We start from the raw sequence: 21,050 nt of genomic DNA, 5'->3' as shown, positions 1-21,050 counted from the left end.
ACCAACGCACGCTTGTCATGCCTCTCAGGGTGCCCCTCTGCATGCCAAACCGCGTCTTTACCGCATCCGGTCCAACAATTACGCAGTCGGCACGTCTTTTGACACGTCTCACGCGTTCGCGGTAGCACATGATCTACCTCGCACGCGTCGCACCAGACAACCGGGCACGGCTGGGTAGACTTGGCACGCGACGTGCGACACAATTCCATCACGCCTCTCCACACAATAAGCCCAAGTGGATACTACGGCTTATGCTCGCGCGCTGTGACTGGCCGGACAGTGACGGCAGCGAGGAAAACGTTAGGCCTCGGCGTAATGCCTGGGCTAATCGACGCGTGCGGCCGCGAAACTTCAACTTCGGGGTTGGTGATGTGGGCTGGTGCATCCACTTGCTGCATGTTTTATTTTTTCTCGCCGGGACATCGTAAGCAAGGTCGTCTTCGCCGGTCAGGCTTCATTTACACAGAAGATGTGCAGGACTTATTGGCTTCTCACTCTATACCGGATATTGAAACAATTGTTGCATTTCGTCAAAGAGGCACCAGCAGGGGGATCCATCATGTCGTGGCTTAGGGCCAGGTGCCTACCATGGATCATGGGCAATCGGCACAGACCAGACATGATGACGCCTGTGCTCATGTTACGGAACTACTTACGGCACGGCGGTGCGGAGATCAGTGCACGAGGAGGGGCTTATGTGGAACGCTCAGTCTCTTCTTCACACTCTTTGCATTTGGTCATTTGGATTCATCCATTTCATTCATTACTAGCTCATCTGCTCGACGCATCTCATCCATTCAGAAAGGACCAGCTGATTTATCAAAGTGTATAGGCTCTCGTTCGAACGGTCGTCCTAGCCAATATCACCCGTCCAGCCGATCCACCCTTTAGACAGAATCCATATCGAAGCCGATGCCGCCGAAAGACAAGAGATTAGGTACCAGTCGTTCACGCTTCGATACAGTCGTTGAGATTCGTGAAGACTTCATACCAAGGGACGCCGTTATCCCACACACACTTCGTAACGTTCATCATGTCCGTCGTGATAGAAGAGGAAGACATGAACACAAGGAAACAAGAAGCCGCACCGTTTGGCGGGCTGAAAAAGAGAGGACGTTGTAGTCAGGTAAAAGTGCCTGAATACACAAAAGAGCTGGGAAGACTGGGGCCAGCTGTCTGAAGAAGTCCCTTCCGGTGGTAAGGTCTTTCAGACCGAACTCCACTTGGCCCCGCCCGCCGACACTCGAATTACTGAAGTTTTAGAAGACACATGTAGCCACATGCCATGTCCAAGAAGTATAGGCCCAGAACATAGACAAGAAGCCAAGGTACGAAGGTCTGCCGACCCCGCCGGAGGTATACCATCGACGGCGAAAGGCTCTCGGTGAAGAAGGTGGAAGTTGGTATAGACAAACAAAGGAAATGCTTTTCATGGAAGCAGGAGTAAGTAAGCCCGTGGGCCAAATGTCAAGTATATGCAATGACGGCGTTTGAGGCCGTCGGTCGTAACGCCGATGATGCAGTCATGCTCAAGTGCAATGATGAGGCGGAAGACAAGACCGTCGAGCTCTAAGATCGGTACAGGTATGCTGAGTCGCTAGGTGTTCCAGCAAAACGCTCCTCGAAGGAAGCTGGAGGCTCGAAGCTATGAGAAATATTCGCTCGAGGGAAAGTGTTGCTCGATCGACCAACGAACGGGGAGCCCAAGCGGACGGTACCTTTGTTCTGGGCCTCCATTGGTACGGCAGGGGATGTTGGTGCCGGGCTAGGCATAGCAGAACCGCTTTGTGCGAAAGGGTTCAACCCTAACGGGTCGTTGATCAACGGCAGTCGTCGGGCACCTTCCATCATGTCACCCAAGCTGAAGCCACGGCTCCGTACGCGACGATGACTCGATTCAGCTGGGGCTCCAAAGATCTCGTTGACGAAGCTGTCTCCGCGGTTTCGCGCTCTATCCTCAAAGCTGTTGTGGAGCGCCCGACGCTTGAAGACTCTTGACTTGGGTCGAGGCGCGTGCAACTGGAAAGGCGAGCCAAGACGTGGGGTATGACCAGCGGACGACGATGCATGCCATGTTCGAGCATTGCTCTGGTTAGTGTTGCTGTTGGTTGACTCGTTCCTGGCACGGAACGGTGAGCCCAGCAAGTTGCCTAGTCCCAGGCCGATATGAAGCGATTGTGACTTCTGGTGAGCAGAAGAACGCGCGCTCGACCATGTTCGCGGTGCCGGTCGTGGTGTGATATCTTTGGCAAGTTGCGACAGTGGATTGCCCAACTGCATCGACGCAGCAGTGCTTGTGGCCAGCGATAAGTTCATGTCCCTTGTGGAAAAGGAAGTAGAGCCTTGCGAGAATGGCGAAGACAGCGGCTGCTGCTGTGGTTGTTGTTGACGCGGTTGTGGCTCGGGCTCAGGTGGAGGAGAGGATTGCAGCGGCGAGGGCGATCGACGAAGCATACGCTGATAGTGTGCAGAGAGGGATGGCTTCTGTTTAGCCAAGTCTCGTAAGCGCTTGCGACATTGCTTCTCACTGGGGTAGCGCATGGTGGACTTGATCGGCCTCGCTACAGGTGTGTTACTACCGCTCCTAATCGGCCTCACTGTACCCGGTGTACCGGCGAGGAAGCCGTGTTGTGGGGTCGCGTTAAGGGCACCAGCGCGAGAAGACTTCGGGCCCTTCCATGTCTTGCGAGCCATCCTCGCTACACGATGGCATACTCCATTCGGTGGTGTAGTGCTCGGAAGGGCTTTGAAGGGGGTCACAGTGGGGTCTTGAAGGTACTTCATGTAAGTCATCCACAAGTGATGATCCATCTCCTCGCTGAAGGTGGCTCGCAACTTCAGCTTTGTTGCAGAGCGAGATTGTTGGGTACCCATCGAAGGTGAGCTTGGTCGTTGGGCTTTGTTTGTGGGTGGGTAGAACGCGAAAGGGTCTGATGATTCATCTTCGGGGCTTGTGCAGCTGCCGCCTCTGGACATGAAGGAGCCAATGCTATCGCAGGACGAGACGGATGAGTCTGAGAAGCCCGACGATGAGGTGGGTCTGCTAGACGTTTCACTCTGGCTGACATGTGGAACGTCGGACCAGTCCTGAGTTCCCTCGTAGTGGCTGATTGTTCGCACTTGGGCAGCGGGAGTCTTGGGTGGGGAAAGCATACGAGGGAAGCTAAAACCTGGGGACAAGAATGCGTCGTTTTGAGGTAGTGAGTAGGGTGGTAGCAGGTTGGAGGTTTCCGACATGACTTCGGGAGCCTCGATTGTGGGGATGGGTCGCTGGTCCATGACGGCGTCCATGTCGTCGTTGTTCATGACGAGAGTGGCGCGGCGGCGACGCACCTTGAGCACCTGTCGGGGCGGCGGTGGCGGTTGCATCTGCTCGGGTTGCGGCTCTGGCTCGGGAGTCTGTGGAGCTGGGCCGTCACGGTAATGGAACATGAAGTTCCTGGGTAGGGTAGTAGATAGGTTGGGGCGTTCGGCGTCCATGTTGCTAACGTTTCGATGTCGTGTTTCAGGATACGATTGTCTTTGACCACAACAACAGGTCGACTTCAAAGACACTGCAAGGAGGAGGGCAGTTCAAACACGACAAACGATCAATGCATACGGTCCGAGGGTGGTCCGGTTGCTGTCGATGTGGTTCGGTTATGCAGGGCGGTGGTGATAGGTCTCGGGACCCAACAGGCAGGTGTTTGGTACTCTGCGAACGCGACTGTGCGGCTGCAGGTTGGTTACACGTGCAAGCAGGACAGCTGCGCCTTGATAAAGCGGGCGTACTGTCGCAAGACGTCGCGCACTCTTGATGGTAGTGGCAACGGGCGTTTTCAGTGTCGCAGAAGCTCTGTCGACACGAAGAATGCGCGAGTGCTCTTATCGGCGACGATGGCGCGTAGCTTCACGTCGCGACAAACAGCTGTCAACGGGCGGATGCGCGATTAGCAATAGTCGAAGACGATGCGCAAAGGTCCAAAGATGCGTCGGAGGACGCGTGAATTATCGTGAAGGGTGGCGATGGCGGGTGTTGGCGAAATATGGGAGTCGTGGGTCGCGATGAGAGGAGCGGGAGCGTGGGCGGAAGCGAATTGGGCGCCTTATTCCGCGTGCAAGGAAAGCGCAAGCGAAAGACAAGATTCGTAAAAGACGTAAGGAAACGGTCGTCAGGGAGTCGCGTGGTGCGCACGGGAGTGCGACGAGCGAGTGTCGGCTCGAGATTATCGTGAAAGTCGTGATGGTGAAGGTGATGTGCGGTGAGGTTCGCAAAAGTCGGCTGACGGTTGCTGCCCGGCTAGTGCGAGACAGCGGACGGGCTTAGGCCAAGATCGTCGATAGAACCTCTGCAAACCCACCAAGTGCCCCGAGCCCCATACAAAATCAAACACTCCGCATCCAACATTTTGCGCAATCTGCTCGCATGAGCCTTCATACGATGCCCTGCGTCTTATTGCATCGCATTCCGACTCTTGTGATCCCACGCAACACGTGAAGCTGTTGCCGCAGACCGTCGATTGCGAAACTGACGCGTCTCGACGCGCTCACTCTCCCGGCCTAACCGCTTTCGAGCCGGCATGGCCCGTGCAATCCTACCTTGATCGTGGCGCTCTCTTTCGACGGCCCCTGCATAGAGACCTTGTTTTTCTGCAAGCACGAACACCTGTCACGACTTTTTCATCCAGTCGCCCGCTGCCAACATGCTGCAAGCTGGCAAGCGGCTTCGCGGCATGCATAACGGTACCCTCCCCGTTGTCTTTTGCTTTTCCCTCCCGGTCCATCTCATCCACTTCTTCTGCCGCTTCGTCGATACAAATGAGTGACGGCGAGCAGATTCCTGCCACCTGTGCACTACGCACACGGCTAAGAGCACACTGGAGACCCCAATTCGCTACGACTCCAACCCTCTTCTCCACAGTGGAGCCTTGGCCATGGCTTTACAACACAACAACAGCACGAGTCATTACTACCTCGCTGTACTACGCACTGTAGCCAATGCTTTAGCCATCAGCTCCATCCGTCTGGCTAGAGCGAGTCCAGTGAAAACCTGTCTTTCCTCCATTGAAATTTCCCTTTCGTTGGCATACATATCTGCATAGACGTTAACAAGCGCGACCCTTTTTTGCGCCCCAGCCCGTCCTCCAGGACTTGGAGTGCCGAAACGTTGTGCTTCCCGCGCTTGGCTGCGAAAAGGGTCTGGATCGGCAGCTCATCACACCCACCAATATCAGGCTGTCCCGAAAATGCACGTGTTTCGCTCGATTTGGAAGTCCAGTCGACCAGCCGTCTTGGGCTTCGATTTTTCATTGGCTGACTTTCGCTGGCTTTAACACTGCCGAGCTCCATGAGGGCCTTAGAGTGGATTCGAGCCGCTCAACACAGCACGAGGCCTATAATGCAGCCCGTTCTAGGAATACCAGTGGCTGTATTATGGGCATCGAATATCTTCAATGGTCGATAGTGCGGGGCTTCATGTCCTCGTGAACAGCCTTGAAGCCCACGCTCGCTTCCAGCAGATCAGGCGATCGTTCGGCACGTTTAGTTCATCGCACTATCGTTCACGTGATGCCCCGGGTCACCTCAATTTTGACACCGTCACTGTCTCTGATCTATATACACATCTGTCAACATGTGAGGCACTCGATATGGATAAATGTTTCTTGAAAGTCCGTCCCTCTTCTCCACGAGATGCTACAACAGGTTTCGCATGTCTGGAGTACCTTGGTACATCGACAATACCTTCCAACCACGGGAACGACAAATATTGAGCTTATAATGTACTCTGAACATCTCAAGGACTATTACAGAACCAACCTCGATAATTTCATTAGTCTTTCATGATATGGAAATGTATGAATGATCGTCAATCATTGCGCGACAACAGGTTCTTTTGTAGCATCTCACTGCGCGCCTGATGCATCTCCATCATTTTGACGCCTTGTTGAGTTCGCCGTTGCATATCAATCAAAGATATACTTAACCTCGCATACCCTTCTTCGATCCCTTTAGAGACTGGACGACCCATGTAAGAAAGATTCAATACTCTGACGATTCTTCTATGAACCTTCGTCAACAACGTGGATGGATTTTTCGTATGCTCATCAGCTCAACATAGTCCTCTGGATGTGTTTCTATAACACTCACAGGTAGCTCTTGTCGATGGAGCTTGCAAAGTCGAATATGCTGTTGCGACAGATGTATCAACGGAAGAAGTGGTTTATTTTCGATGAGCGCGTCTCCCAGTTCTTGTCTTGGCACTCGACAAGTTGACAGCGTTTTGCGGCTTCCTTTTGCCTACACTCCGTTTCCTAAAAGGAAGACTTACTGCACGCGAATTTGGGTGCTTACTGCTAATTGGACGCCACAAAAAGATGGGCTTAGCATCTAGGCTCCGGGGCTGAATACTGCACGAAGAGCCTTACCTCAGCCGCACCGGTGGGATCTCCGAATGAGCTTCGCTATCTGGATATCTAAATGTCGCTATATATATACTTTGTTGAGAGTAAGACACTACATGAGGTATCTCGTCAGCGGCCATGGTAGATCATACAGTTGATGTTCCAATGGTAAACGTATAATTTATGGTGAGCGTGGCGTGTTGCTAACGAGTTTAGGCGGCAGTACTCAAGCCACCGTTTTCATCGCGATCTATCCCTCTCGAGCCGCCAATAGTGCCCAGCCCTAAATCGCAGTCATCTGGCTCACAAGGAGCAGTGAATACCAATCAGCCAGCTATCCCCAACCCAACAGCAACGGGTGTGCAATTACACCCATTGGATTCGCTTCCAACAACATTCACACGATGGCCTATCATGTCTTTGGTCGACAATGATCTGAAAACGTTCTTAAAATGCGACTTGGATCTCTCGCGTTTGGACGTAATACAAGAGCAGCTATGGATGCCGTCAACTTCAAAGCGAGCAGCGCCAATACACCGACATCGAGTTTTTGGTTACAATATCCATGGCGTACAGCAGATGGATCTGCATCTCGTCAGAGACAGCGCTCCGCGAAATCGGCTTATGATCAAACCTCTTCCAGAATGGATGCTCTCCCACGAATTCTGGTCCAACCATCTATGTAACGACTATTACGTGCACGCTTCAGCCTGTGGGTTCTTATTGAGCTATTTGTGGCTCATTGAGACTCCATTGGATCTAAAAATTGCGCATGAGCACTCGCTGTTGCCGACATTCATCACGTGGTACTGGTGGAGAACGTTCGTGACGGAAGCTTCAGCATTGCTAGACGTGAATACACTAGACTACGTGAGTATATGCATACAAGACATGTCAGAATATAGCTAAAGTCATTCAGGTGAAGGTTAATGAACGTTACAAACATGGAGTTCTCCAACTTGAGCGACTCAACACCATATACCAACAACGTCCAGGACACCTCACAGCTTGCTACTTCCATCCCACACGCCATAATACGTCGTTCGTGGCAGTGAACCTAAACTGGATTATAGGAGCCCCGTTTGTGTTCTTGACAGTGGTCTTATCGGCTATGCAGGTCGGAACGGGCTTGGACGGACTTGAGAAGAGTGATCTCTTCCAGCGGGCGTCGTATGTGATGGTTTTGCTGTCGATGATATGTGTCGCGGTATTGTTGGTCGTTCTGTTTGTCGAGTTCGGGCTTGCCTTTTGCTATAACATCGTACTTAGCTTCTTCAAAGTAAGGGAAGCGCGCAAAGATCTAGAATGAAGACAGCACAACTAGAACATGATAGTTAGAGATATAAAAGGAGGGCCATCCTGATTTGGATAAGATGAGAAAGAGGAGCAATCTTCGTTGTATAGTGCAGTGACTCACGGCTGTCAAAGTCTCACACGTCAGTGATGTTGCGGAAAGAGCGCGAATCGCGGTAAAATCTAATGTTTGAAAGTAAAGGATATCTATGCATCTATCACGTACGCCTCTCTGCTGTCATACCAATCATACACTGTTCCTCTCCTACTGTTCGCATCTTACATCAAAGTTCTATCTAGAGACCAAGACCAGAGTTGAAAGCATCGGCAGCGGCCTGGCCTGTGAGGCCCGAAGCGGCAGCCGCAGCATCATCGCAGGTGCTGACAGCCGCAGCGTCTACATCACACTTGTTGGACATTTGGGAGCAGATGAACTGGGAGATAATGTCGATCTTCTGAGCCGAGCCGTGGTTGAAAGTGCTGAGGTCAGTGGGCTCGAAGGCCTCCTCCTGGCGGCCGTCGGAGGGAAGACCAAAGGTGATGGTAGGGTCGCAGTTGCCGAATGCGGCGGCACCCGCGCCGGAAGCAGCGTTGCCGCCAGCAGCGTTGCCAGCAGCGGCGTTGTTACCGGCGGCGGCGTTGTTGTTGTTGCTGTTACCGGCATCGGCGTTCGCATTGTTGTTGCCAGCATTGGCATTGTTGTTGGCGTTACCGGCGTTGGCGTTGCTGTTACCAGCAGCGTTATCGGTAGCGTTACCAGCGGCGGCAGTGTTGTTGCCAGCAGCAGCAGCAGCTCCACTGACACCAGCGACCGCAGCGGCGATCTCATCTTCAGTGAGATCATCAACACGGAGGTTCTGGGTGTTGATGCAACCCGCATCATCGTTCTCGTCGTCGCAAGTGTTACCGGCACCGGTTGGGTCGCCGATCTCGCCAGGTGCGAAAGTCGAAGCCTCGTTGGCCATCAATGGGTCTCCACCGACAGCGGCAATCTGGCGAGCAAGCTCTTCAGCAATTTGCTTGTTGAGCTCGGCAGCTCCATCGCTGGCAGGATCCTGGTGCTGCTGGAGCGCAGCGATCTCAGGGTTGACGGCCTTGATGGACTCACAGGGAACGGAAGCCAGGCCGACAGAGCCAGTGTTTCGTTCCAGAGCACGGTAGATGAGGGCCATGGTCATGCCCTCAACATCACCAGCTTCCTTGGCGTTCGTGAAGGCCTGGTCAGCTACGGCTTGCTGGAGGCAGTCTGTAGATAATTAGCTTGATGAAGATGTGTAATGGATCCCAGTCGACTTACCGGCATCAGCGATGTCTCCAGCACCATCGGCGGCTGCCTTGGCTCCGAGAAGAGCAAAGACACCGTCCTGAATGTCGTCCGGGTTGTTCTGGAACAACAAATCGTTGACGGCAATGATGACGTTGCGGTGAGCGTGTTCCTGGGGAACCTCACGCTTGGTCATGAGGGCAGCCGGGCGGGCAGCCGCGGCACCAATGAGGGTAAGAGCAATGACAGAGTTCTTCATGATGAATGTCGATATCGTTCCTTTCGGTCGTAATCGAAAAAAATAAACAAGAATAGGGTCTAAGTAGGGTATATAGCGAAAGTGGACCGGCCTATCGATTCTCCAGGAACGATGAAAAGAAGGTAATAGAATGAACGACTCGAAGGACGATGAATGAAAGACTTGCTGAAATGGATGCTGATGATGCTCTTCCATGCAGCGCAAGGCGTTGTGCCTTATATACAGCCTGAGTCCTACCAGTCATGCTATGCACTTCTTCGCTTCAAGCGCTCGCTGCCTGACAGGTGTCAAGCAAGCCTCCGTAGCGGGAGCCGCCAGACCTGTCCGTGCATGGAGTCGAGACTGCATGATGGCCACCCCTGGATAGAAGGTGAAGACCCTTCCGAAGTGGTTGCCGTGCAGCCTCGCGATCGTGGCGATGGCCCTCTAACCTCGTGAGGCGCGGAGGGCCGTTGGGTGGATCCGCGCTAAGAGGTTCGGGAAGCCTGGATGAGACGTTGGCGAATCTTCGGAACGCGGTTTGCTTCATCCACCCCATCAACAACGTCGCTGCCTGGAGATCACGGTATATGTGTGTGAGGTGATCGCGCGTAAGTCACCAGTGTATTTTTTTGCGTCTCAAGACTTGCTTCAGCGCGACGTCGCGCCCTCGCTTGCCTTCAGAACGCGCGAGTCGATCTTTTGAGCGCGAAGGTACTGCGATGGACGCAAACTAGCTGGATCACGTTCGCACAGGAGTGCCACCTGCAGCTGTCATGAAAGGACATTCTCCTGCGGACTCTAGCTTCCACCTTCGCCCCGCGGCGACCTGCGAATCGGCTCCTCCCATCCGAAGTACGATCAGACGACCATACGGACAGACAGAGGAGAGGGCTCGGCATGCTCCCGTCTCTATTCTTGAAGGTACAAAGTACGAGGGTGCTATAGTGTATGGATAACATTTGGGTTCGACCTACCCGCTATCCCCAATGAGCCAGGCGTAAAGTATGCCAAGACACACATCGTGCGTATCAGAACTACGATCCGTCGTGAAGAGAGTCCTTCATAACTGAGATTAACCGAGATCGCCCAGCTGAAGCCCGCAATCTATCACGAATGCTATGCGTCCGATGCTCGGGATTTCGTGTTTCCGACGAGCGACCGACAACCCACGTGTATAGAACAACGCCACACCCATATACCTTGGGTGTTAGGATAGCCTGGTTATGTTGTATTGCGTCATGGGTAATCTCCCGTATGTTTTGTTACTGAGACATCTCTGATAGAATCTGGACGTCTTACATGCTCGCAACGTCGTGCGTCTCAGGTGACCCAACCCCAGGCAACAGGATCTCCTCAAGGGTGCAGCCACAGCTTAAACCTTACAGTGCTTCCGAATCACTGTGGCTACATCATCGTAAGTTTGAGGCGGTATATTCGGAAGAAAGATACCAACCCCCGGGAGTGTTGTTGCTGGACATACCAAATTCCGCCTTGTCGTTGCTAGTCAACGCATACCCACATTAAAACCGCTCCATCTCTTGGCTGTAGCCGTTCACATTGGAAGGGAAACAGGAGCCGCTAACCACTTCATCCATCCAGATTATCGTTACATTCGTTCAGTGTCGCATCCTCCGTTCCACCGCTTCCATCCTCCAGACGACCCACACCCACTCGAGACGAGCCGTGTTCAGCCTGGTGCCACGCAACCATCAGACACTTCTGTGGCTCACGACTTCCCCCGCTATCTCTCTGGGCGCCGCAACGAAGCTATGGCCAAGAAAAAGACGCTTGTAATCTCGGGTCCGATGGATGCTAAACATGTTGGGGGTGTGAATGTTCTAGGCGGTAGCGGTGCCAGTCTTAATGACTACTTCCACGCCACAGCGATCGTACCGGATGAGAGACCTTCACATACTTTTGTTGCTACTGGGAAGACTGAAGTACCGAGACGGGCAGACACCGTGGGCGGCACACTTCGACGATCAAGCGTTTCACTGAGCAGGAGTCTCTCCAAACTGAGGCACAACTCTTCCTCGCATCATACTGAAACAACACAAGTCAGTGGCAAAAATAGTGAGATGGATAGTCCGTTGGGGAGATCGGACAGTACAAGCAGGCCTTTAAGAAAGCAGTCGAGCATATCACGACTACGACAGAGGGTCGGACTAGACTACGAACTGTACGATACAGCGCCGAAGTCGAAGTCACCCACTCCCGAACCCCATTTCTTACCAGAACTGGTATTCCAAGATGACCTGCGACTACGAGATGCCAGGGCCCTAGCGCGTCTTACTACGACCTCTTCCATCTACTCAACTCCAGATCCTGGTCCTCCTCAGACAACGATCGTACGTAAACAAGCGCCTCCCATAGCGCAGCGACGTCCTTCGCCTCTCGATAGCCAAACCTCAAATGCAAGCTTGCAGCCACCTGCAAAACCGAAACGCGCAGATTCGGGTACCGCGATTGACTTCAAGCATATACCAGTGCAGGAACGACCAATTCCTTTCAAGGAGATCATGGCGATGCCCACCCTTGATGAGCGCATGGCCATGTACAAGAAGACGCGCGAGTACTGGGCGCATGCAGAGCATGGGCTGGTAGAATGGACAGCACGCGCCGCGGGACCGAAAGCGCCCAGCACACGGTCGTAAAGGCGCATGTTTCTTTAGTTTCTTCCCTTTGAGTTTGAATTTTACGTCTCCCATTCCATATGATACCCCATTCACGACCGGCCATTGTATTCATAGTTTGTGTTCCACGCTGGTCGCTCTGATGCGCTTTCGTCAGTAGTTCTCTAGACGCTTTCAAACAATCTTGCGCGATTGTCAAAACGCCAGACATCTATGTAGCTTTCTTAAGTCTAAATCGACCCGAGATAGTGTTAAATTGCAACATCCGATGATATTTATCCGCACTTTCATTCGAAACCTGACGTTGGAAGAGCTGGAAGCCAATTCAAGATTTCGTTGGAAGTTCTTTTGGGAGAACCGAGGACGCTACAAAGACGAGGTTCTTTATCGAAGGAAACTTGATGAAGCCGGAAAGGGAGACTACGAGCCGGATGCCACGCTCTACGATTTGCTGATGCAGGCGGATTCTGAATGAAGTCGGGCGTGAGAATTTGCGCGATAGACATTTGAGCCTACAGACTTCGAAACATAGCTCAGGCGATATGCAAACTGTTTTGTATACATGTTTGCTCAACGTCGATGTCTCAACTAGGATGGTAAGACATGTCAGTATAGACAAGACACAAAGAACCAGACAAAGATAATGCACAACATGAGCACTTCAACCTCATAAATGAAAAAACAACAGAAAACGTCTCGTGCACTTACACAATCGACCCAACAAACTAGCTCGCATCAAGCGGCATCCAGTGTGTATAACATGTCCACCAGAGCGATCGACACCCGTACTGCAGCGAAGATTGACCATATCGACGCATCGCCCTGATACACCCAACAATGTGCTACATCCTCGTCTCAACTTGCTCATCCCACCAACCTCACACATGCGCGCACATCCTCCGCACCCAATACACACAGTGCAGCCATGCCGCGCTACATAGCCTAGACCCAACTCGGTGTCCCTCACGAATGAAGCGACGACAGATTAGCGATGGAGGAATCTGTGAGAGGTGTGAGGACAGACGCAGTAGTCTGAGTGTGCTGCCGAGGAAAAGCCTGGTGGACAGCCTAGAGGGTGTTAAGATTAGGAAGCGGAGGTTTAGTTGTGCGATGCAGGGATGGCCTGTGGATACGGATGGCGAGGAGGGAGGCGTGGTGGAAGGGAGGCTCGGGAATGGTGGGTGTGGGCGAAAGAGGAGCTTGGCGCTTTCGATGCAAGGGAAGGACGACGCAAACCCCGTTTGTAGTGCTCCGGAGCCACCGACAAGGAGAACAAGGAAAAGACGTGCAATCACAAGACGACGATAGAGACACGTCGATGCCCAAAGACAACACGATTCAAAAGTAAAAAGCATGCCATTGCACCAACTACCAACCCAAAACCCACATGCAAGTATAGACTATCCAAAAAGACAGGGAAGGGGGTATACAAGAATAGTGCAAGCAAGGAGTCCAACTAGAAAGCCTCATGACTGGTACTCCTCACCCACAGATGTATATATGTATGCTCATCCCCATTCAATCGATTCTCATCATCCCTCATCTCTCATTGCTTTCCCAACATTAAGTCGTTGATCCATCCGTCGTATCCAAAGGAGCCAAGCACGCCGCTCTAGAAGTACTTACATGAAATTGTCTGTTTAACAAGGAGGACGTCGAGAGTTGTACTAAGCGTTCTCCTGGTTCTGCTGTGGCTGGTTGGCGCCAAAGAGACCGCCGAACCAACTTGCGCGGTTGGCGGCCTTGCGAGCCTTTGAAGCTTCTTCTTCGTTCTGGACAAGACGGAGGGGCCTCATGCCTTTACCCGTCATAGGGCCAGTGGTCTCGCTGCGTGGCAGCTTTTGCTGTGGTGGAGATGGTGTGTCTACGTGGCTGGCGGAGGAAGACTCTGTCCGTGCGTCCACTTCTTTATCTTCGGGGATAGGGCCTTGACCTGAAGGCGCCCTTGAGATGACTGGCGGACCGAAGAAAGAGTTGCGAGGCGAGACGACACCTGGCGATGTTGGGTTGCTTGTAAGGCCCGGAATCTCAGAGGTTGAGCGACGATGGTGGTGGCTGCCGCTTGGGTGTCGGCCTGACGTGCTTCGCGTCAAAGGAATGGAAGGAGCAGTGGCTGGATCCTCATGGGCACTCGTCTGGTTGGGCATGGCGGGAGGGCCCATCATAGACAAGGGGCGTGGCTTGCGATTTCCGCCCATAGCAACAGACTTGGCACGCTGGAGGAATCCTTGTGGCTGGTCGCTGTCTTGAGGAGGTGGCGGTGGTAGCTCCTTGTTCTTATTGGGGCCTCCAGAGCCTTCGTTCTCGACATCGTTGCCTAGAACCGATTCGAAGCCTTGGTGTGTGAGCAGACGACCGATGATCTTGTTGATGTAGAGGGTAAGAGCCTGGTTCTGCGCCTTCATGCTGCTGAGCTCAGCCTCGAGCTTGCGAACGACTTCGGCATCGCCTTCCTCAGCGGACTGAAGCTCGTCAGCTAGGCTGGTTGAAGGGCCACTACGGGACGGTGCGCGGTCTTCGGTGTTGGATGTTTCGCGCAGGAACTCGCCGCGGCTCAAGTCCCCGTTGAGCGTCTTCTCTCCGAGCAGAAGCTGGAAGCTTTCGTTGTCTTCCATGAGCCTGGCGTTGGTCATGCGCGTCTCGAGCAGTTGTTTCTCTAGTTCGCGCATGCGTCCGCCGCCGGCATTTTCTACCTCCAACACCTTGACCTGGTACTCGGCGAGCTCGAGACGCAGGTCTTCAATGATCTTGTCCTTTTGGTGGATGAGCTTCGAGTTGTTTCGCGAGTCGCTGCGCTTGACCGAGTTGGGTGGTGCGAAGGATGCAACGTTCTCGAGGTTTTGGGACGAGTTGGTGCGGGATGGGTTGTTGCGGAAGCTTGCTGCGAGGGTGTTAGTATCTACATGGTTACTAGGTTAATCCAATGAGTGTGACTTACAGGCTCGGGATAGGTGCTGCTCCTCTTCAGCCTCGCCAGTGGGCATGTTCTTGTTTGCCATGGTCTCCTTTAGGCGCTGGATGGTGTTCTGCATTTCTTCCTCCCTCGACTGCGTCTCCTCCTTCTCCTTGATGATCTGCGCGCGTTCGGCCTCGTAGATGCCCTCAAGCTCGCGGTGTTGGCGTGTCAGCTCGCGCTTCACATTCTCCAACGACTCGACCTTCTCCTCTTCTTCGTGGGCACGTTCTTCAAGCTTGGCCTGCTCGGTGAGAGCATCGTCGAGGCGAGCATTGAGGATCTCGACCTGCTTCTGTCGCTCCTCTGCCTCGCTCTCTGCCTTTTGCAGACGTTCCTTGAGATCTTGGAGGAGAACAGCCTGCTCGTCTCGGGCGTCGTTATCGGCAGCATCGGACTGTGAGGTGCTCAGATTCGAGGATGCGGCAGGCTTCTTGACAGCTGCGCGCGCTGAGACTGGCGTTCCATTGGCGCCTCCACGGACAGAGCGTGTTCTTGACACTGGGGCAGTGCCGTTGGTAGTGGGCGTCGAGGAGCGGGGAGTTCGGTTGGCAGCTCCAGGGGACGAGGAAGTCCTGGTGTTGACTTCGCGACGCGGGGTGCCCGGCGGCTTGGTTGCTGCGGCGGCCGACATGGTGTTTGTGTGTTTTCTTTGTCAAAGGTAAAGGTAAAGTCCCAGAGACTCGGGGTTGACAACGTCGCTCAAACAGGCGGCGGTTGCACACGAGGTCCGATTCTGGGGCGATCAGCGAGCGAATGCGCCCCGGGATGTGCTGATCAATGGGGCTGTGCGTGCGGCTGATTGACGTGTGGAAGCGCACCCGTTCAACTGCAATGTTGTGAAGCTTGTTATGCGACACACCACGTCTACGAGTGCAAAGCGTGGAGTAAGGAGACGGGCAGCGTTGAACCAGTAGTCGAGACGGGTTCCCACCGTTAGAGTTGGCCCATAATCTCCGCTACCACGCCTTCCCTGCCCTGCATTAGCCCGAGATTACTGACACGTGACAGAGCCGTTCTCCGGGAAACGACTCCCTACTTTGCAGTATGCCACAGCGAGCCACTCTCCACTGCACTCATTACGCTCGGTACTGCCTGGTTTCAAGTGCATGTCAGTACTCTGGTCCAGCAATCAGTGAGATTTCGCGATTTCTCCAGCCACACGTGGCCAAGTCGGCTCGGGTGGTTGCCACGCCTGTTCTCACGAGACCCTCATCCACGTTCGTTCCACGCACTCATCGGGCACGTGACTCTCCACCAAGTATATCGTGAGCACACTATACGCTGGAGAAGGTTGTTATTCCACTTCCTCTCCATTCAATTGATCGGACGGCTTGGCCGCAAGCCAGCGTACAGAGCTCCAAGGCTAGGCCGTGTAGCATTTTCACCTTAACGGCTGTCAGAGCAGGTGTGACAAGTACTAGCTTCCAATGCGTTCTTGGTTTTGGGATAGTCTCGGAGCATTCAACTATTGTCAATGCGCTGCTGTGCCTCGAGATCACAGCACTAAGCCTTGAGCAAGTGCTACAACTGACGGCCTATATCGTTGTCATTATTATGACGATTGCTGATCGCACAGCGTGCAAGACTTATCGTATTCCAGGTTTGAGTACAAAAAGCGCTCTCTCCTGGTATGCAAGTGCCAGTTAAACGAGACGCAACATTTGACACCCGACACGGTACACGACTGGTACTCAATCTCTTGGCTCGCGATAGGATAGTCTATGTGGGTTCGCAGTACCATCTAAGAACAGATTAGAATGCTGATCTGCCTAGCTATACTCTGGATGATTCGATGTCGCAGCGCGCGTACCTGCATCACTCGACGAGCTTGAAGTGGATGCGAGACTAATACACACGCGCACTCATGTCCGAAAGGCAGAATATCGCTTGTGGCCATGTTGCTTTAACGTTTGCGAAGGCTTTCCAGGTGTGGCTCTATTCAGGCTGCATAATTGGCCTCCCTGGCCGTTATCTTGTCGGTGCGACGTTAAGTGAATCCTTCCCGCCGTGTCGGGTGAAGATCCATACTGCGACGAGCATATCTGGTGTGACCAAAGACTACTATTCCAAGGTTCGTTGACGCCTATATGTGTTCGTAACTACGCTTGTCGACCTCATCTCCGCGGGCCACCAGCACTTCACCTTGGATCAGTTCACAAGTCGCTCACCGCTACAGCTGGTTTTTGGAACGCAACACCGTCTTTTGTACGCTCGGGGCGGTGCTGATCCATCACGTGCTGATAGCTGTTGTGGCCCTGCAGGACTGTGGCTCCACCCGAAGTACATACCATCGACGATACGCATCGTCGCTACCTAGGTACCTAGACGACTCTGAACGAGAGCATGCGTTCGGTTATCTCTGCGGCACGGTGCGTGTTGCTATTTAGGAACAGACTGAATCCGTCAATGCTTGGAATGTGATGAGATGCTTCCTATCTGCAAGCTGACCACCAACAACATGGCATTTGAGCGCTTGCACAGGGGAAAGTTGCTATTTTGCGTTCCATCAGGCCAAGCGTCCTTACGCCTAGCCGTGGACTTGGCGAAATGGACCAATCCGAATTACCAATCCGGGGCTGGACCACGAACATAAGTAAGCACCGACGATGGATCTACTTCGGGTGTGCGACCATTCTGGGGAAGATGACGGCACCGGCTTGGCGCCGCGCAACTAATCGGATGTTTCTGTGTTTAATGGCGCGGTTTGGGATTCGGCGACAGCCTGTTGAAGGCGCCGAGAGACAGTAGGTTTCTCGCCTCGATAACATAGCTCCGGGATGTTTCTTGGCTTTTGTGGCACAGCGATCAACAACAACTGAGATATCAAAATTGCAGTTTTTCTGCTAGCGATTGCCGCTCAACACAAAAGACGGCAGTCTAGTGTAGGCAGGCTTGAGTTCTTCGCCGGCTGGGGCTTGCAGGGGTCACTAAAAGCGCTGATCCCTATTCAAGAAATCTCGGCGTCGGTGCGGCGGCGCAACGACGTACGGCAGTGTACGACGGAGGATTCCCCCACAGGTGAAGACGGTAGTTTGGCCGGTTGTGGACTTACGCGTGCATCATTTACATGTAGCCGTTTCGATCCACCTATAGCTTGGGACCCATACAAACATCCCGAGGCCTCTAATAGACCAGTCGTGAGTGGACACCGCTAGCCTGGGAATTTCCCAAACCTGCCATGATGCTCGCCTGCTCAAATGCAAGTCTTTTTATTTGATAATCCAGGACTGCGGAGTACCAGGGTACAAGCTAGCAGCTTCAGAAGGGTACAGGTACCAAGCACGTCTGTTGGCGTGATCTATTGACGCAGGGTGACAGTATAAATCGCCTAGGCCCGCCCTTCTGCATTCTTCACGTCTCCCAGAACATCTTCTATTTCAACATGAGGACTCAAATCTTGACAGCGGTTACTGCACTGCTACATGTTGCCAATGCAGGATGTCCCTACATGGATGGCGACTCTGTCGTTCGTCGAGATGACAACCCCCAAGCTATGTCCACGGATGAGTTCATGGCCCAGTATGAAGTCGACGATAAAGGTACCTACCTGACCAATCCCGTTGGAGGTCCAATCGAAGACCAAAATGCTCTCAAGGCTGGTGAGCGTGGTCCGTCACTACTTGAGGACCAAATCTTCCGACGAAAGGTGAGTTATACTCATAACAAGATCGTTCATGAGTACATACTAACTTCACATCTCCACAGATCATGCACTTCGACCATGAGCGCGTTCCTGAGCGTGCTGTTCATGCTCGTGGAGCAGGTGCCCATGGAACCTTTGTTTCTTATGGGGATTGGTCCAACATCACGGGAGCGTCTTTCTTGAACGCGCCCGGCAAGGAGACCTCCACCTTCATTCGATTCTCAACTGTGGCCGGCTCGCGTGGATCGGCCGATACAGTCCGAGATGTGCACGGTTTCGCTGTACGCTTCTATACCGACGAGGGTAACTTTGGTAAGTATCCAGCTGGAGCACCTCAGAAAGTGTTCATCATACTGACGACGCCCACCTGTAGATATTGTTGGAAACAACATTCCCGTATTCTTCATCCAGGATGCCATCAAGTTCCCAGATCTGATCCATGCGGTAAAGCCTAAGCCCGACTCTGAGATTCCTCAAGCGGCAACGGCTCACGACTCGGCATGGGACTTCTTTAGTCAGCAACCATCTTCTATGCATACCCTTCTATGGGCCATGTCTGGTCATGGTACCATCCGAAGCTATAGGCACACCGACGGCTGGGGTATTCACACCTTCCGATTTGTGACCGACGCAGGCAAGTCCAAGCTGGTGAAGTTCCGGTTCAGATCGCTCCAAGGAAAGGCTTCGCTCCTGTGGGAGGAAGCGCAAATGGCTGCTGGTATGAACGCGGACTTGCACCGACAGGACCTTTTCGACTCCATTGACAAGGGCTACTTCCCTGAGTGGGTTGTAAGTGACTCCAAGTTTTGTATCAAAAGCAATAATGGCTGACCAGATTTCAGTTCGAGGCCCAGATCATGGAAGAGGAAGACCAGCTTCGCTGGGGCTTTGATCTTCTTGACCCTACTAAGATCGTGCCGGAAGACATTGTGCCTTTCACGCCTCTTGGAAAGCTGACCCTCAACCGCAACCCGCGCAACTACTTCGCCGAGACTGAGCAGATCATGTTCCAGCCAGGACATCTGGTGCGCGGAGTGGACATCACAGAGGACCCGCTCCTACAGGGCAGAATGTTAGTATCATTCCTCCTATACACAAGCCAAGTGAGACAGTTACTGACGCATGTATAGGTACTCTTACCTCGACACTCAACTCAACCGCAACATGGGCTCGCCAAACTTCGAACAGATTCCCATCAACCAGCCTCGTGTACCTGTCCACAACAACGAGAGGGACGGTGCCGGCCAGATGTACATCCCACTCAACACCGCCGCATACTCCCCGAACACTCTCAACGAAGGCTCCCCGAAGCAAGCAAACCAGAGCACTGGTCGCGGATTCTTCACAGCACCAAGCCGCGGAACGAGTGGAAAGCTCGTCAGAGCCGTCTCCAGCACATTCGCCGATGTATGGAGTCAGCCCCGTCTCTTCTTCAATTCTCTTTTGCCCGTTGAGCAGCAATTTGTTATCAACGCTATGCGATTCGAGACCTCGCAGCTCAAAAGCGAAGTCGTGAAGAACAACGTGCTTATCCAGCTCAACCGCATCTCTCACGACATTGCCGTAAGGGTGGCGGAGGCTCTGGGCATGACCGCACCAGAGGCCGACGACACCTACTACCACGACAACAAGACCATTGGCGTTAGCGCATCTGCTGAACCGTTGCTCAAGCTCGATGGACTCAAGGTCGGCTATCTCACTACCGCGACTTCGTCGTCCGGTGACAACGCAAAGGCATTGAAGTCAGCTCTCGCTGATCTCAACGTTGGCATGACTGTCGTCGCTGAGCACCTCGGTGGCAGCGTTGACCAGACCTACTCTGCTACTTCTGCCATCCAGTTCGATGCTATCATCATCGATGGCAGCGCAGAAAGCCTCTTCGCGCCCATTCCTAGTCTGGCCAACTCCAACTCCACGACTGCACCCAGCCGCAACGCGACTGCTAGCGCCCGTTCGACTCTCTACCCTGCAGGCCGCCCTCTTCAGATTCTCCAAGACGGCTACCGCTTCGGTAAGCCCGTGGGTGTGCTCGGGTCCGACAACACTGCTTTCGGTGCTGCCGGTATCGAGGCTTCTACTCCTGGTGTCTACACTGCGAGTGATGTGTCGGCGGTTGTGGACCAGCTCTCTGAGGGTCTCAAGACATTCAAGTTCTTTGACAGATACCCATTAGACAATTAGGGGAAATATGCTGGGGTGACTGCGATGTAGTTCTTTTCGGTTTGTTCACGTGTTCGCGACTCGAGGTGCCATTGCGCGCTCAAGAAACAATATATTTGGATACATCTACATCGTTAGATACAATGACACTTTTTGAACACAACGATGACCATAACTATTGTGTGTGTGAAGGATCGCTACCTCAGCATCGAAGCTCCGGGCCTGAACACTGACATGAGCTCTGCCGCCTCATTTTTTTTCAACGTGGTCTGATTATGATCAGGCGAGATTGAAATGACATGGTCGTAAGTAGAGTGCACCTCGAGCCTCATATTACGGTGGATCTCGGGAGTTAGAGGAATATCTCTACATGAAACGCAGCAAACACGTTTACGCAATAGTCTTAGACACGAAAACTGAAGAGACACAAAGTAGCACAAGAAACAGAGAGGTAGGCTCTCACGGATGATTCGGCAGTAG

General features: G+C 53.1%; 6 protein-coding genes across 6 annotated transcripts; 3 read left to right on the top strand and 3 right to left on the bottom strand.

Annotated features, from left to right (window-relative positions):
• Positions 1-1,200: 1,200 nt before the first annotated feature.
• Positions 1,201-3,638, bottom strand: BKA58DRAFT_232877 (uncharacterized protein). The gene has a single exon (XM_046166514.1). The coding sequence runs from the start codon at positions 3,478-3,480 to the stop codon at positions 1,570-1,572; it is 1,911 nt and encodes a 636-aa protein (XP_046021727.1). The 5' UTR covers positions 3,481-3,638; the 3' UTR covers positions 1,201-1,569.
• A 2,810-nt stretch (positions 3,639-6,448) lies between these two features.
• BKA58DRAFT_232859 (uncharacterized protein) lies at positions 6,449-7,814 on the top strand. The gene is made up of 3 exons (XM_046166513.1): positions 6,449-6,548; positions 6,597-7,250; positions 7,300-7,814. Exons 1-3 carry the CDS (start codon positions 6,519-6,521, stop codon positions 7,687-7,689), a joined length of 1,074 nt encoding a protein of 357 aa, XP_046021726.1. The 5' UTR covers positions 6,449-6,518; the 3' UTR covers positions 7,690-7,814.
• A 155-nt stretch (positions 7,815-7,969) lies between these two features.
• On the bottom strand, positions 7,970-9,196 carry BKA58DRAFT_404597 (uncharacterized protein; the record flags this gene model as incomplete). The annotated part of the gene is made up of 2 exons (XM_046171852.1): positions 7,970-8,919; positions 8,971-9,196. The coding sequence occupies 2 exons, from the start codon at positions 9,194-9,196 to the stop codon at positions 7,970-7,972; spliced, it is 1,176 nt and encodes a 391-aa protein (XP_046021725.1).
• Positions 9,197-10,449: 1,253 nt separating this feature from the next.
• On the top strand, positions 10,450-11,965 carry BKA58DRAFT_232806 (uncharacterized protein). The gene is made up of 3 exons (XM_046166512.1): positions 10,450-10,502; positions 10,564-10,592; positions 10,778-11,965. The coding sequence occupies exon 3, from the start codon at positions 10,948-10,950 to the stop codon at positions 11,830-11,832; it is 885 nt and encodes a 294-aa protein (XP_046021724.1). The 5' UTR covers positions 10,450-10,502; positions 10,564-10,592; positions 10,778-10,947; the 3' UTR covers positions 11,833-11,965.
• A 1,467-nt stretch (positions 11,966-13,432) lies between these two features.
• Positions 13,433-15,604, bottom strand: BKA58DRAFT_232786 (uncharacterized protein). The gene is made up of 2 exons (XM_046166511.1): positions 14,750-15,604; positions 13,433-14,692 (listed from the first exon to the last, which is right to left on the bottom strand). The coding sequence occupies exons 1-2, from the start codon at positions 15,396-15,398 to the stop codon at positions 13,479-13,481; spliced, it is 1,863 nt and encodes a 620-aa protein (XP_046021723.1). The 5' UTR covers positions 15,399-15,604; the 3' UTR covers positions 13,433-13,478.
• A 2,545-nt stretch (positions 15,605-18,149) lies between these two features.
• BKA58DRAFT_462234 (catalase) lies at positions 18,150-20,985 on the top strand (the record flags this gene model as incomplete). The annotated part of the gene is made up of 5 exons (XM_046174837.1): positions 18,150-18,413; positions 18,473-18,722; positions 18,784-19,199; positions 19,253-19,482; positions 19,541-20,985. 5 exons carry the CDS (start codon positions 18,150-18,152, stop codon positions 20,589-20,591), a joined length of 2,211 nt encoding a protein of 736 aa, XP_046021722.1. The 3' UTR covers positions 20,592-20,985.
• Between the last annotated feature and the right edge of the window lie 65 nt (positions 20,986-21,050).

The sequence above is a fragment of the Alternaria rosae genome (genome assembly GCF_020736505.1).
Source record: "Alternaria rosae strain MPI-PUGE-AT-0040 chromosome Unknown BKA58scaffold_9, whole genome shotgun sequence".
In the NCBI taxonomy this organism is placed as follows: Eukaryota; Fungi; Ascomycota; class Dothideomycetes; order Pleosporales; family Pleosporaceae; genus Alternaria; species Alternaria rosae.
Note: the sequence above shows the minus strand (reverse complement) of the source record. Positions and strands in the feature narration are given on the sequence as shown.